The following is a 15,430-nucleotide window of genomic DNA, read 5'->3' on the forward strand; positions in this document are numbered from 1 at the left end:
TTGTACTCTGAGTATCGGAATAGTTTTCTCCCCTTTGACAATATTCTCTTTGATGATGTCAGGGAGAACAGTTTTTGGTTGAAATCTTATGCTGTTCTGCTATATTGTGCTGCTGTGCAACTGATGTTTCAAGCTAAAGGCTTAGCTCAGAGAATTGTAGGGACAGAAAGAAAGAAAACCGACATTTCTAGAGTAAATGTCAGAGACTCATGTTGTTCCCTTTCATTTGTTTTGTCAGTAATGAGGGAGTTAAATATTGCTAGAATTAACGCAAGAATGTCCAACAGTCATAGTACAGGGGCTGACCTGGCATTTATTAATCACTGAAGAACCATGACCAGACGTTTTCTGCATGTTTTTAGGTCTTCTGCAAGCTGTGAATAAAGAACAAGGAACAGAATGCATCCTCCTTTAACAATCCACAGGCACCCAATGTGTGCTGAAGTAAGTTCTTTTGGTCACATATAGGAAGTTACTTCTGTAAATAATGTTGCTTGGATATAGTTTTTTTATACCGAACTATTACTTGAATGAATTTGGTTTTTCTGATATACACAAATTTCTGGTATATAACGCATGAGAATTTTCTGAGTGTTCTATATTAAAAATAGCAGATTCTGAAGACTGTTGAGAAAAAGATTATTTTCTGTTTTCAAACTGTGAAATGATAACCTGTTCCTGGAAAGTGAAAACCCATTGAATTTCTTTGCTAATTGAGTTTATTCCGGAAAATGTGGCTCAAGCCTGTTAAGATGCAAATATAGGAGTTGGCTATTATTTTTACCTGTGTTACTGTGTATGCATATTTCCTCCCTGTGCTGTAACTCCAGTTGTTGAAACTTCGAAATGAAAGAATCATATTGAAAATACAGTCTGTTACCTGTTAGTTGAGTCTCCTTCACGAAACTGGCATAACTAAGTTGTTTTCCTTGTATTGAACTCACCACCTCGTGGCAGCTGGCTGGAGTCTTAAATGACCTTGTTTTGAGTTAAGATTACCATTTCTTGACAATTGACGGATAACTAATTATTTCCCATGTGAATGAGCAAGAATTTAGTGAACCTCTTTTTTGCTTTTCTCAATTGGCTAACTGCAGTAGGTTAGTCTTTGCCACTTGCAACTTATATGATTGGTGCAGATTATCGAAGAATTCCAGAAGTGCCATATAGACCATCCTCTTGGGAAGTTTTTTGGTCAATGCACAGATTTAAAAATTAAGCTTGACAAGTGTTTCCGTCAAGAAGTAAGTTTCCACCATAACATATTTTTAATTGTGACAGTCATTTAATCCTCTAGTGATAATTCACACCTCTTCCTTGTGCAGAAAGCTGTGAAACGGAAGGCGAACTTTGAAGAGAGCAAAAAGTTGAAAGAGCGATTGAGGGCATACAGGAAGGAAAATGCCGAGATGAAAGATGAGAAGAATTTTGCACAAGCTTAATCTAGAACTTTGTTACGATTATCAGAAATACGACTTAAACGCTTGTGCTTGGAAAAGAAGAATCTGGTGATACAGGTGCAAAGGAATTTACACTATACATTCTACAGCTTGGACGGAGACGTATAGTTCCTGCCAAGCTCATGACCTTTCTTTTACTGTTCTCACCATATTTTACTGTGTTTAGCAGCCCAAAGAAATTTTCTTGTCTTCCATTTTCTCTTTATCGTGCTTGTTGCTACAGGCATAGATTTTTATTTAGATATCAATAAAGCACACTAGAAGTCTAGTCGATTCAATTATAACCATTGGATCTCTTCAGTAGGCGGTCCTTTTTGCTACCCTGGATGAAGTTGAAAGCTGCCTTGTTCTAATACTGGGGAAACCTGGTTGTCACCTGAATAACTTTGGAATTGCTTCAATTGCATTTCCTAGTTTCATTTCTGTTGTGCTGGATTCACTGTTCCGGTCTTGTCATTTCTCATTCCAGGCAAAAGGTAAATCACTGTATAACATATAATTGTGTTATTTTTCCATTTCTGAAATCACAATGTATACGTTCAACAGTTCATAGAGTCGGTGTCACATTTCATCAGTCAATTCTGGAGGTGCAAATGAGTCTAGCTTAAAGAATTTAATCTTATTGATGAAGCTTATACTCGAACTCAACTTGATTTTGAATAAGTTGCAGGCCTTGGTCTCAATCGAGTAATTTGATTTATTTTTCAGGCTTAATGACTAAAATTTTTGTTGGATCAAATTGTTTGTTAGTTGGGTTAACAGTCGGTACAAAAGCAATCTCCTAGAGTGCAAAACTTGTCCTTGAAGCGCCTGGGGCAATTGCAATCAGCATCGCTGGTGCAATTACCCACCAGAATCTCACGCCGCATTTCGTCCATGCAAAAGCACTGCCCTGGAGTGCACTTCTTGCTCTTGCACCGCCGTGGACACAGGCAGTCGCTCAACCCCCGGCACTTCCCTACCATCACGTCATCCAGCCGCCGTGGTGGCCCTTGCGCCGTTGCCAACGACCTATCTGTAAATCATACAAATTAAGATTTTGTCATTTTCCAGAACGATATCATTCAAGCAAAATTTCAGAAATATGAAATTTTGAGACATCACAATCTCTAATCTATATGGGATTCACCTGCAGATTCCATGCACGAAGGTGGTGATCATCTCAGCACTTCAGAAGAATTTTCTAATATAAATATTTCCATCAAAATTATTTTAATCCCACCACAATTATTTTTTAATTCCTTCATTCACTGTAAAGAATGAGGTTAGTTTTAAAGTTTAGCTTAAATCTATATTTACATAATCAATTATAATAATATGAACCTAAAATCACATTTGTTCTAAAATTAGTTATTCAAAAATAAAGGCAAAAATGTAATTTTAGTCGTATAACTTATGGGGATGGTAATTTTGGTCCTGCACAAATTGATTTTTTGCAATTTAGTCCTGCAACTTAAGATTTGGCAATTTTCATCCAATTTGGCAGGAGAAAATTGTATGTGACTTATACATAGCTCAATTAAATTGCAATTTTAGTCCTGTAATTTAGAAAGCGTTGGCATATTTAGTCCTATAACTTGAAAGAGTTGGTATTTTTTTGTCCTTTATCAATTTATTTACAGGACTAAAATTGCAAGTAATTGCAACTTCCAGTCAAATTGGTGGAAAAAGGACTAGAATTGCGAAAAATAATTTATACAGGACTAGAAATGCCATCCCCAAATTACAGGACTAAAATTACAATTTTTCGAAAAATAAATTCTTATCATAATCAATTATAAAATCAACGCAAACTGGCCTAAATTAAAGGTTATGTTAGAGAAAGAGTTGGCTATGGGCCTATGAATATGATGAGAAGAGATTGTAGAAGTACAGTACTAACCAACTCCAATTAGCAGAACTGTGACAACAAGAAGCAGCCTTTGCAACGAAACCATCTTCTCTGATTATAATCTAAAAACTAAGTTATTTATTTATTTGGTAAACTTTAGCATTTATACAAAACCAAAAATTTATTAGTTACAGATTAAGCAAATAATTCAAAATATTTGAACTTAATGGAAAGTATTATTGACTGATTGAATTCTATGTTTGATATACTTAATTGAATTTTAGTAAAAGAGTAGTGATAATTAGAGATCTTATTATGTATCTGAAATATGAAACCAAAATACAAAATTTAATATGATATTTTGTGGATACATATCTGTATAATTTGAATATGTTGATTCAATGCATCGATATTTTTAAATTAATAAATATGTTAAAAAAACAACAAAATAAGAAATTTACTATAAAAGTAAACTATATACCTATATTTATGAGACACAGACTCACAACTTTTGGTTGTAAGCCTCAACCATGTTATCCTAAAATATAGGATGAGTCGAACACTATTATTGCGTCTATGTCATGTTCAAGTACTTCATCTAATACGCTAACGTCATCCCATATATATGAAGTAAAAAGGACTTCATTTTCTTTTGTCATCGGCTAATTTTCAGTCAACAATTATGATTTGAGAATAATATTTTATTACAATTACATCCTTTTGATTTTATATATATTATATTTACTCCCTCACAAGTATAAAATTATTACTAGTGGATGTTGAACGAGAGGTACAATTGAAAACCTTAATAGAAGGGGGCCAGTTGTAAGTAGATAATTTTTTGGAATGGGACAATATGTGTAATTTTGTAATTTTGGAGAGAGATTAAGTGTGAAATACCCTAAAACTAAACCTAAACTCTCTTTCATAAAAGGAAGAAGAGATGATAACAATTCAATCAATTCATTTAACTGAGAAGTACTCCCCTTTGTACATTTATTTTGATTTGTTTAATGTACAAGGGACGGAGAACTCGAAAAGCTCTCCTCATCTTCGGGTGGTTCTCTAAAAAAAAAAAAAGAAAACAAAAATTCAATCAATTGATTGTTACCTAAAATGCAACAATTTAGATGTCCAATTGGGCCTTGTATTTTAGATGAAACTATCAATTTTAAAGTTTACCCCATAATCTATTTTTGTTCGTTAGTATTATGACAGATTTTAAATAATTTATTCGTATTACATAGCTTGTCAGCACATTATTATTCTACGAAAGGCAACCTCAGATCATAAGTAACAAACAAAAGGGATATATGTTCTGAAAGCACTGATTCCCCTTCTATACCTTAGCTGCAAAACAGGTTGCTATATACAAAAACTGCACCCAGGCAAAGATACTATGAACACTGCTGTTTCATCCATGATGTTTTTAGGCCTCTAAAACTAAAGGGATGTAGTTCTTTAGGTACAAAAATGCACTAGTTTTCAGCTTCCTGCTTTGCACTGTTTTTCTGGGAACATGACGCGGAGTTAATAGCTTCCGGCAACCAAACTGCGTCCTCTTCACTCTCATCTTCCTTCCAGACTTTGAACTTGGACGCATATGAGCTGGTCTCGCTCCAACGTTTCAGCACTGACAGAGTACACTTGTCCTGTTCGCCACAGGGTCCTTGAATGCACCATTTTTGTCTTTCCGGGTCGTTGGTTTCTTGATTATCTAGAACAGAGGTAACCTTACTGCTGTTGGCATTGTCGTTGTCGCTGAGCAATTCAATCACCTCAGTCTTTGAAGCACCTTGGCCTGTCTTTCTTGTTGCCTTCTCATTGTGCATGTCCTGAGACTTCAGGGAAGACTGTTCAGCTTCTGATTTGTTTGTTTTTTCTTCAGAAGTAAGTTGCACAAGGTCTCGGTGGGTAAGATTGCCATGCTTGAGCTCAGAGTTTGGTGCGCCACCGTGTAGAAGTTGTGTCGAGGCCGATCTTTCAGAAACAGGAAGGGGTTGCTTTCGTTCTGGATGAGATGCATGACCATGATGAGCCTTAGCCTTCTCTTCTGTTTACATGAAATATTAGAGAAGTGATGCATTTTTTAGAATAGTTGAACGGGCAAAGATAAAATACATGACATTGTGGCAACTTATCATGGAGTTTAGAGAAGACGGCAAACTGAGTACTAATCAACATATCACATGCAACATAATTAGTATCTACGTTATTTACTTGCATGACACATGATGGCAATAAACATGTTCCTCTAACAAGGCTCGCCTCTATCTCCAGAAACATTACTGTTCTCCTCGATTAGTTAACAAAAACTAAATCCTTGATGAATGCCTAGCAATGCAAATTCCCATCAAGTATCCATCCACGTCCCTGTTGCCATGGTATATGAATATCAACTTAAGTACACATAATTTCGTTGAAAGTCTTAATAGTTTGGTTAGCCTGCACATTGGCAGGTAAACTTCATCCTACCATGGTCAATTTCCAAGAAACTAGTCCCACAGGTAAGATTTGAAACTCACAGTTTGACTTATCTCATCAGGCGATTCAGCATTGTGGGCATTAGTTAGAGGTATGAACAGCATCATAACACCAGGACTATCACAGTTACTTCTACTCATAATACTAGGAGCAGAAGAACCAATTCAAAATAGGCAAATACAGAAAAGCACAAGCAATTAAATGGAGCCTCATCGCGCACACCTGTTGTTCTGTTGTTCTGCAATCTATCACTCGGAATAGTAGAATTACATTGGAGGATTGATTTAGGAGCGTTTTCATCCGTCTTCATGTCGTTCATAATGTCTTCAGCATTTGAATCAAGCTCAGATAAGTCTGGAATTACTGTAGGAACATTCTCAAGCAACCGTAGTTGTTCTGACGGAGTTTGTAGTTTCTTTTTCTTCTCCAAATACTCAAACAGTGTACGAACAATATAAGTTAAGTCCACAGACCAGAAAGTTCATCTCACGTTCACTAACCAAAAAACTGGTTGCATGTGATTTCTAAGAATGCAGAACCAACTCTTAAGGAGGAAAATATTGAAAAAGTATATTCATTTGGGAATGACTTGTTTACAGTGTAGAAACTGGTAGTCAAAATATCACATATCCATCAGCATTAATATGCAGGTTTTAATTCTATTAACTATAAAAAGAAAACTCTTCAGTCGTAGCGTGAATTCACTTTACTACTATTTGCAGGTAAAAAATCTAGCTTGAGATTTCATGGGGTGTCACTTCATTCAAATTTTGTTCAAATTTATTATCCTCTTTATCTTTTTAAACTAGGAGTCCAGGTCCAGTTTATTAAAACTAGTAACTTACTTCAGCAATATGCACTTTTCAGCAGTAGAGCGGATGTAGTAAATGAATGTGAAAACCTATTGCATGATAGTAATGAAATGAATGTAACCTAGTGTGCCATAATGTAGTTACTCATAAAGGATATTCGCGTCTCCATCCTTTCTCATTGGCTCGATCAATTAGGTTTTGCAACAAGGCCAGCTCTTTCCTGATCCGCTGCATAAGTTCAATTAGATCACATTAAAGAATGAGTAATGAGATGCTTTAATGCAGTTTTGACAAAGTAATAATTCTTTCTATCAATTGAAACTTAAGTATTGGAGAGGACAAGATTATTAACATGATATGGCCTATTCAAATAAGGAAATTTATCTGCTCTGCAGCCGATACCCAGTAATAAATTTTTTAAGCACACATCATTTGAGGCTAGATGTTCCTGTTAACCTGTTGTGATGGAGAAGCTTGGCAGTTAATAACACATGCCGGAGAATCAAGGAAATAAAAACAATGTACCACTGAATCTGCTGCAACCATTGGGTACTTCTTTTTAGAATACGATATATGGCAACTTATGGCATAGATATCCAGAAGTGGAATTACCATTCTAGAAGATAAAATGTGATAGGGAATTACAGAAGTGCAAACTTATTTATTTGAGGCCGAAAATGGATGGGACTAGTTAAATGTTTCAACCGTTATTCAGACATCCAAGCAATTATATCAGTAGAAAACATGGTGAGTTTTACTTTCCCAGATTTTGGGAATACCATACTTATGAAAGTTGAAATCCCATAGTACACACCCAATAAAGCAAGGTAGAATCACAGAACTCAGAAAGCGAGATAAAGGCATAAGCATACATGCATAGTTATATCCTTGTGAAGAATTTTGGCCTTCTGTTCAAGTTCCCCCTGTAAAAGAAGAGAACAAGGTTATTGGTCTCGAAAATTCCCACCTCAACAATAGAGCATCAAATAAAATGCCATATTACGTTTATACATCAACTTTTGTGTTCACTTTGATATAAGGAAGAACTGAAACTTAAAAGAGGCAAAGGGAGAAGCCATGATGTGTTCCCAATAATCTACAGGCAGACTCTTTAGTTGATTGGCCTCGAAGAATTGCACATACTTGAAGATTCTAAAGTGCCTCCTGAGTCTTGCATTTAGAATAATATGATAAAATATCCAACAATCTATAAGTGAAATGGCAGTAGATCTGCGTGCTGAAGTCAGTAGCACTCACCACAGTAGGCCTCTCGAGCAAACCAGCAGCCACTTTTTGTCTCAAATCCGAACATTCATCCTGCAAAAGGCAGATTAGATGTTTCATCCTTTACACTGTCAGCAACTTGCAACAACTGGGGGAAGAAAAGGTTTTTTCCACACCAACTTAATTACCTCAGAGAAATCATCATCTGAAAGCAAATTCATGTGGATTTCTTTAGGCACAGATGAAAATAGAAGGATAATTTCTGTATTGTTTTCACCGTTCTGAACTGTTTTAACACCTGAAAGTACAAATTAACAGCAAAAGTAAAAAAGAGGTCAGTAAATTGTGAAAAGAAGTTGATAACCAAGGATCCACGTGATCCGGTGAAATGATATGGTTGACTCTCAGGGTCATCCACCCATTAAATGTTCCAAGTCCGACAGTGAAACTGGTGTAGCAGAGTGATGGAACACTATCAATTATATTCAGTTCCTTTGCAGATGAAATGCCAAAGAGGAATGAGATCCATACATGCTTCATGAAAGCCTACGGGGTTCAGATTAGAATGGCTTCTAAAAGTTAAGAGTTCTTGCCCGATGTGGGTGAATGTAACCTAATACTCTTCCACACAATTTGAGCAACACAACTTAAGACGTTCAAGCTTATCTCGACAAGAAACCAAACTTCCCTTACTTGAAAGATCCTTAATCTAGGTCTTAAAATCAATAAACTAGAGCCACATGAGCAGGTGTGATGTAGAATAAAGGAGCAATATCTACCAGAGATAATTGATTCATCAAATGTATTTCAAGACTAACCTTTTACTTGCATGAGCTGATATGAGTTTCTTGAAAGATAATCATATGGATCAGATTTGACTCGAACAAAGCATCCAATCACCTTTTCTTCAAATGATTCAGGTTCCTTAAGTAGTTCATGTAGCAAGCTTCTCTTCAAGTAAACAAGTTTGACATTTTCAACTACAACAGATGCAAAACAACTTTTAGGAACATTATTTTCCAGCTCTTGTTTCTTGGACTTTTCCCCCATATCCAGCCTCTTTTGCTTTTTACATTCATTTGGTTTGCCTCCATTACTGTCTTCTGAATCATACTCCGGATCGCTGTCCTCTGATTCATCATGGTTCTCAGCAAAATGGGCCTCCAGAAGGTCATATACTCTATGTTTACTTATTATTTTTCTCTTGAAAAGAGGTTGTAGTCGTGCATCACATGTTATCATCTTCTTTTTCTCGGGATGAAATAATTTATTTTCTTTAACATACTCATTTACAATGCAAGTCACATCACGCTGCGACATTTCCTCACTAGTGCTTTTACCAATTGAAGCAAGAAACTCAATAAGGGGTCTTGATGCCCACCCAATAAAGTAGTTTCTAGTTGACTTTGCAGGGGTTTGCACTACAGACTTCTTTCTCTGGTATCTCTTTCGCTTAGACTTTCTCCTGCATCTCCTCTTATAGTCCAGATCATCAGAATCAGATACCTGCTCTTCTTCTTCTTCTTTTCCATCAAATTCTTCGGAACCAGAACCGGATTGATGTTTCTCTTTCATCTTAACCAAGTCTTGGGCAGCATAGATATCCCGTGACTCAAATCCTCCCTCTCTTTTTATGGTCATATAATATTCCATGAATAAACCCTCATATGTCTCATGATCCGTAAAATCCACCCTTTCCTGGAAAGAACTCAAACATTCAGGTCAGCGCCTCATTTCCTTGACGCAAACAAAAAGCAAAGAGAAGCAGACAACAAGGCGCTGAGGAACAATTTGTCTAATTAAATTGACTAACTTAGCAGAAGTTAAAGAGTAAAAAAACCAAAATGAGGTTTTCACATGGAGTCAAATAAATTTATAAAGAAGACTCAGTTGATGGGAGAGGGGTTAAATTTACTTCTTTATTTGCACAGCTATTGACATTGTATTAAGTCGCATGGAAAGGATTTTTATGTAGTAGGAATACCTGCTTCAGGTGTATAGCAACCATAAAATCTGAATTCCAAGTAACAGAAAGTGAAGCTATAAACATGTAAACAATGGATGTGAATTAATTTAGATGCCTCTACACTATGCTTTCTCAGCCTCATTAATCTTGTAGGAAGCTACAGATATAACCACATTATGTAAATCAATAAGGATAAAGAAATTATAGATTGAAGGAAATTGAGAAATTAGAAACTACAAAATTATATTTGTTAACATTGGCCATTCATTGAGTAGAAGGGCAAATCTTGCTGTTATGTATAGCACATTCTTTATTTTCAGGGTTAGGTGGTTCAAAGAGCCAATCCTAGTCCCTGCATAACTGACAAAAGACAACAAAAATTGACTTGAAGGATAATAGTCTGAAGGGAAGTGTTGTCCATGTTCAGGTTCCATATATCTACTCATTCCTAGCAAGTCATCACGCTATTTTGTACATGTGTATAACTGCAATAAGTTGACATCACAGAAGGTAAGGTTTGGCTCAGTTGAGCTCTTTTTACTGTAACGTTTTAACTTTCAACACATAATGGCGGGTGAGATCTAAACCAGGCTGCATAGAGCCAGAATTGGTGGTCACAAGAAAATCAATCTGTCTAGTCCAGTTTGTCTATGTGGATGAGATTAGAAAACTATTATCATACAAGACCAGATGCCTCAAGTTCTGGTCCAAAACTTTACAGGTAGGAATCTGGAATAGAAGTACCACTACACTTGCCAATCCAATTAAACTGTTGTCCTTAAGACTACAAGACAAGATATTATCCATCCTCTAGGGATCAACTAGTTGGCTTGTCCAATGAAACCGGAGGCTAAAGTTCACGGATTACAGAATACACCTTTATACCTATCTAGAACATCCCCATCACGTTAGTTGGAAAAATGTGGATCTCACCATGCAATTTGTTATTCTATCAAAATTTCCTCCTCTATGATCCACAAAGTACAGTGAAGACACTGAGTTATACACAAATTTGGAAGTGGCTCCAGAAATGGTTTTACACTAAATCCTACCTCGTTGGCTGTCAAGTAAGCTGAACAAAAGACATAAGATCACAGTTTTGGCAAAAGATTACTTTTTCACATTGTGAACAAGAGATTCATTTTCAGTTTACTGCCTATAGTAATCATACCCCATCTGAGTCATGATCCTTGTTTTCTTCGATGAGTAACACAAGCTTTAGGCAGGATTTGCAGAATCCACGTTCACCTTTAACTTGCAAAAAATCAGCAGCAGGAAGGCAGCGACGGCATACAGCATTTTTACAAGTGTAACAATGAAGATAGGAAGATCTACGGCAAAGGAAGCAAGTATGCCAAGCTGAAAAATTTATTTACACACACATTATGTTATGCGTGAGAATATGATTTGTGAAGTGAATGATGTAATAAAATATTTGACCAGTTATGCTACATGAAAGATATAGAGTATAACAAAATTGGCAGCCTGATCTTTTGAAGATTGAGATGGCATAAATGATGTTTGTATCATAGCATATGTGCGTGCACCCATAACACAGATCTGTTATAAAGCACAGACATTTAAAACTTGTGCTGTACCCATGTCCTAGTCCGACAATGAGAGACCCTCATGTCGATCGCAAACAACTCCGTGAATACAAAGATACGTTTGATGTATTAATAGAATATTAAATAGCTGATACACATGTCTGACATTCTCGGAGTATATATTATTATTTGTTGATGATTTATCTAATTCATTTTATTGTTATGCTATATTCACTTTAAAGATATAATTTACCACACATTTGTTACACATCAATTACTTTTTATATGTTTTCTTTCATTAGGATGGTAATAATAAATTGCTGAATTGGACAAGTTCTCAAAATCCTTTTTCTAAAAACAACATACTGTAGTCTAGTTGTGTCCTGTATTTTATGGACATCTTTTGTTCCTATATGAAGTAGTGCACATGTTACTATGTCCATCTCCATGCAACATAGGACATCAGTACTGCATATTTAGAAGCTTAATGGAAAATATATTCAGAAAATAATAAAAGAATATAGTTTTCAGCAAACCAAATTAGATGCAACCAAAGATTCTGAAATTGCTGTTCAGTTGTACATTGTTTAGTAGCTTATTAGTCATTCTCCACAAAATAGGTTATCAAACATGGTTGTTGAGCGACATTGAGGTGTTCGGTGAAAAAAAGTGTTATTTTTAACGACTTATTGGTCAGCAGAATACAGGTCAACTATTTCTATTTTTTGGCTTTGACTACAAAGTGTAAAGGCTCAGTTGAACTACATGAAAGGTTTCACATCTTTTTAGACATAATTTAATATCCAAAATTCCCCAAAGTCTACTCACCTTGATATAGCCAGAAAATAAGAAGAAAGGCATGTGTATCTTGAATGTCACAAATATTTCATGAACTTTAATCCTAGAAAAAAAATAAAAAGTGCTTGATTAGCCCTATGTTTTCTACGTCAAAGGCCAATGGCAAGAATTACTAGATATCATATTCAGACAGATGAGTCATCATGCGTGCATATCACCTTCTGCACTGGGTTCTTTCTGCATGAGGGGTGTGGGTGCAAGTGATGGATGTTGACTTACCACAAGCCCAGTAGTTTTCACTGTTTAAGAATGAGTCGTCCTTCCGCACACAGTGAGGATGATAAGATTTTAGACATTGCCTGGCGAAAAAAATCAGCATTGTTTAGTCATACATCGGTAGCACAAAGAAAATGCCAAAAGAACAATTCTGTTGCCATTTAAAGCACTTCATACAAATGAATGGAGAAATAGATTTCTGGAAACATATTGTCTGTGGACACGAAGACAAACATCTACAAGTACTTTCTTTCATGATATATGCACACAATAATTGACACAACTGTGTTAGACATGTAATGTGCATGTAAATGTAGATGCTCCATAAAATGTTATAGATATGAAGCATCAGCTACACCATCCGGTGACTTTCTAATATTAGTATCAAAATTCTTCTGATCTTCACAGATAGGTAATTCAAACTAAACCATGTTCAGCTCTAGGCCCACATCCCTATTTCCTGCATTTATTACAGGGTTCCAACTATTGAAGCATGTATGAAGTCGCGCAACATAAACTTAGCGTTATCACAACAAGACCCACTTGGGCTATGATTCTAGGTGAACATCACAGGAAACTTTCATGGTACAATGGAGTACACTCATGCCCCAACATCTTGCTGTCATGTGATCAAAATCCCACAGTCAAGCACATTAATTGGCTGTTAAAATCAGCATTCTGAGACTTGGTTCTTCAGTTCAGCCCTTGCATGTTCCATCCTTAATAGGTGTAAAACTCATCAAGCAGTACTAACTTTGTGGTCTTTACTCAAACTATTAACCTTGTAAACTGCCATGCAGTTCACTATTATTCCATTCACGTTCAATTTCTAAAGCTGGAATTGCATCCATAGACCATAGTTAAGTTTGTCAACATCATTAATTCTGTCAAAAGGGCCGGACAGAAGTTGGCTTTCAGAGGCATGGCAGCATTTTCTTCCAGGGAAAGAAAAAGAAAAAAAAAAAAAGAAAGAAAAGCCCAAGAAAATACAAAGGAAAATCCTAATTAATATAAGGACCACAACCAACAAGAGCAGAAGACTTTTGCCTCCAAAATAGGCAAAAGCCTGTCTCTTTCTTTCTCCTACGTCAGAACGCAAAAAATGTTGGGTCCGGAGACCCTGTTCTCCACATCTCGATCACAGCACTACGTTTCACATTCAACACAACCTCTGACTTTAATGGCAGATAAATTTGGAAAAAAAGACACATAAATAAAGAAAAAGGAAAACGCACTTATAATCACATATCCGAATATCACCGCCGTCTTTGCAAACAAAGCACCAGTTTTCGGCAGCTTCTTCCTTGTTTATAACCACCTTCTTCTTGTTTTTGTTCGTCATCACCACATTCAAATACTAAACCGCAAACTTTCAACTTTCCGGTGTTTTCTAAAAAACCCAGTAAAACTTTTTCCTTTAAATCTTCCCGAATTTTAGCAGAAGCCCTCTGCTTTTGTTGGAAAGTAGAAACAGGACGAAATGAAGAGCGGCTACAATCAAGTTTCAGCAGAGACCCATTTCAAGATTAATGCTAAAAAGATCCAAAAACTGGAGTTCTGGTTAAGATTCTGCAAAATTGGGACTAACCCATTTCAAGAAACAGAGAAAAAGATCCAGCTTTTTGTGCTTTCGGATGTCATGTAAAATGAAAATGTGGATGGTTTTGATCATGCATGAGTCTTTCAGTGTGCCTGTCTGTGTCAGAGAGAGAGAGAGAGAGAGAGAGAGAGAGAGAGAGAGTGAGAGAGGACAGTGAGAGCGAATGTAGCTTCAAAACCAATGATGCTGGCAAAAAACGCAGTGCAGAATCAAGGGAATTAATTTAAACCAAGAACACAAGATTGGCCCACGGGCTTCAATTCATGTATGGTATGGCTGCTGGTCTGTATTCTGCTAATTATTACCTGATTTGGCCCTCTTGCACTATAGCAGTATGCACTTTACACTTCATTTCGCCTTGGACTACATAAATGCTATGTATACCTTGAAGGTACACTTCATTTTGAATTTTGGTTTACTTTATAATCTCTGGTTGCTTTTGACCAGTATGGGTAATTGGAATGTCTTAAAGGTACTTTTATATTTCTTTTGTATTTTTCTTTTCAAGGAATTGAAAGAATTTTTTTGAATTAGGTAAATTGCAAGTATAAATTGCAAGAATTGAAGCGCAAGCAGAAAAAGAGGAAGAGTAGGAAGGAGAGGAGGAGGAGGAGAATTCACCATCATTCAGATGATGATTCTTCTGATGATTCTGCTGATATGCGGCATAAAAGGAGAAGCAGGAAGACATATTCAGATTATGATTCCGACGTCAGTGCTTCAGATGATTCGTGAGTGGGTAAGGGGCAAGAAGCGGTCTGAGAAGAAGAGCAGGAAATATCGCCATGAAGAGGACTAGCTTCTATAGTGGGTGATATGTCATGTGCTTTTAAGGTTTCTCTAAACTGCTGCTAAGTGTGCCTTATTCAATCTTTAATCTGGTGGTTGATGAGCTTCTTGATGAAAACCACTTTAGCTTAGTGGACAATGCATTAGTTTGGTGCATTTGCTCTTTTCAGTTTGATGTAATATATTATTTTTAATTGCTTTGTTCTTCTGGTTGTAAGAATTCTGATATTTACTGAGTATGCTATATGTGATTCCGACATGTGACCGATCCTATTAGTTGAAATATTGCTGTAATGCTTTGAAATTTTATTGAGTAAAGTTGTTTTACTTGTTGGTTGCTATTCGATGCTTTGGGGGAAGCCTGCTTGTGGGCATCAAGAAGAGCTTAACTATTGCTGCTCTATTGAACCCAATGCTATTATTGGAGTAAAGAAGGTTGCAGTATTTTTCAGTGTGTTTTATATATGTAATTATATTAGAGTAATGATTTGTCATTAATATTATCCAATTTCTGGATCAACCTCTCTAAAAATCATGATCTAGTGTAGTAGGTTTCAGTTGAGATCATGATGTCAATAAATATATTTTTATATGTTCTAATGAGCTACTGCATTACTTTTTCAATTTTATCGACCACAAACTT

General features: G+C 36.2%; 2 protein-coding genes across 4 annotated transcripts in view; one reads left to right on the forward strand and one right to left on the reverse strand.

The window, feature by feature from the left end:
- LOC105169066 (COX assembly mitochondrial protein 2 homolog) overlaps window positions 1–1,883 on the forward strand; it is a 2,855-nt gene extending 972 nt beyond the window's left edge. Inside the window, exons 2-5 of one of the 3 annotated variants that reach the window (XM_011089334.2) lie at window positions 63–198; window positions 363–444; window positions 1,140–1,244; window positions 1,326–1,883. In XM_011089334.2, coding sequence (XP_011087636.1) covers window positions 400–444; window positions 1,140–1,244; window positions 1,326–1,442 — 267 coding nt within the window. In that variant the 5' untranslated portion in view covers window positions 63–198; window positions 363–399 and the 3' untranslated portion in view covers window positions 1,443–1,883. The remainder of the gene's footprint in view (window positions 1–62; window positions 199–362; window positions 445–1,139; window positions 1,245–1,325) is intronic. The other 2 variants (XM_011089335.2, XM_011089336.2) reach the window with 2 other exon arrangements.
- Window positions 4,529–14,285, reverse strand: LOC105169067 (uncharacterized protein At5g08430). Its single transcript, XM_011089337.2, has 10 exons — window positions 13,634–14,285; window positions 12,402–12,481; window positions 10,949–11,136; window positions 8,630–9,509; window positions 8,000–8,109; window positions 7,845–7,904; window positions 7,460–7,510; window positions 6,745–6,815; window positions 5,998–6,218; window positions 4,529–5,344 (listed from the first exon to the last, which is right to left on the reverse strand). Exons 1-10 carry the CDS (start codon window positions 13,738–13,740, stop codon window positions 4,770–4,772), a joined length of 2,343 nt encoding a protein of 780 aa, XP_011087639.1. The 5' UTR covers window positions 13,741–14,285; the 3' UTR covers window positions 4,529–4,769.

This window comes from Sesamum indicum, linkage group LG8 (genome assembly GCF_000512975.1).
Source record: "Sesamum indicum cultivar Zhongzhi No. 13 linkage group LG8, S_indicum_v1.0, whole genome shotgun sequence".
Taxonomy (NCBI): domain Eukaryota; kingdom Viridiplantae; phylum Streptophyta; class Magnoliopsida; order Lamiales; family Pedaliaceae; genus Sesamum; species Sesamum indicum.

Coding starts and splice junctions, on each gene's coding strand:
- LOC105169067 (XM_011089337.2), bottom strand. CDS start 13,740: ATGACGAACAAAAACAAGAAGAAGGTGGTTATAAACAAGGAAGAAGCT. Junction 11,137..12,401: donor TGAAAACTACTGGGCTTGTG/GTAAGTCAACAT, acceptor TAAATTTTTCAG/CTTGGCATACTTGCTTCCTT. Junction 8,110..8,629: donor TCAGCTCATGCAAGTAAAAG/GTTAGTCTTGAA, acceptor TTGTACTTTCAG/GTGTTAAAACAGTTCAGAAC.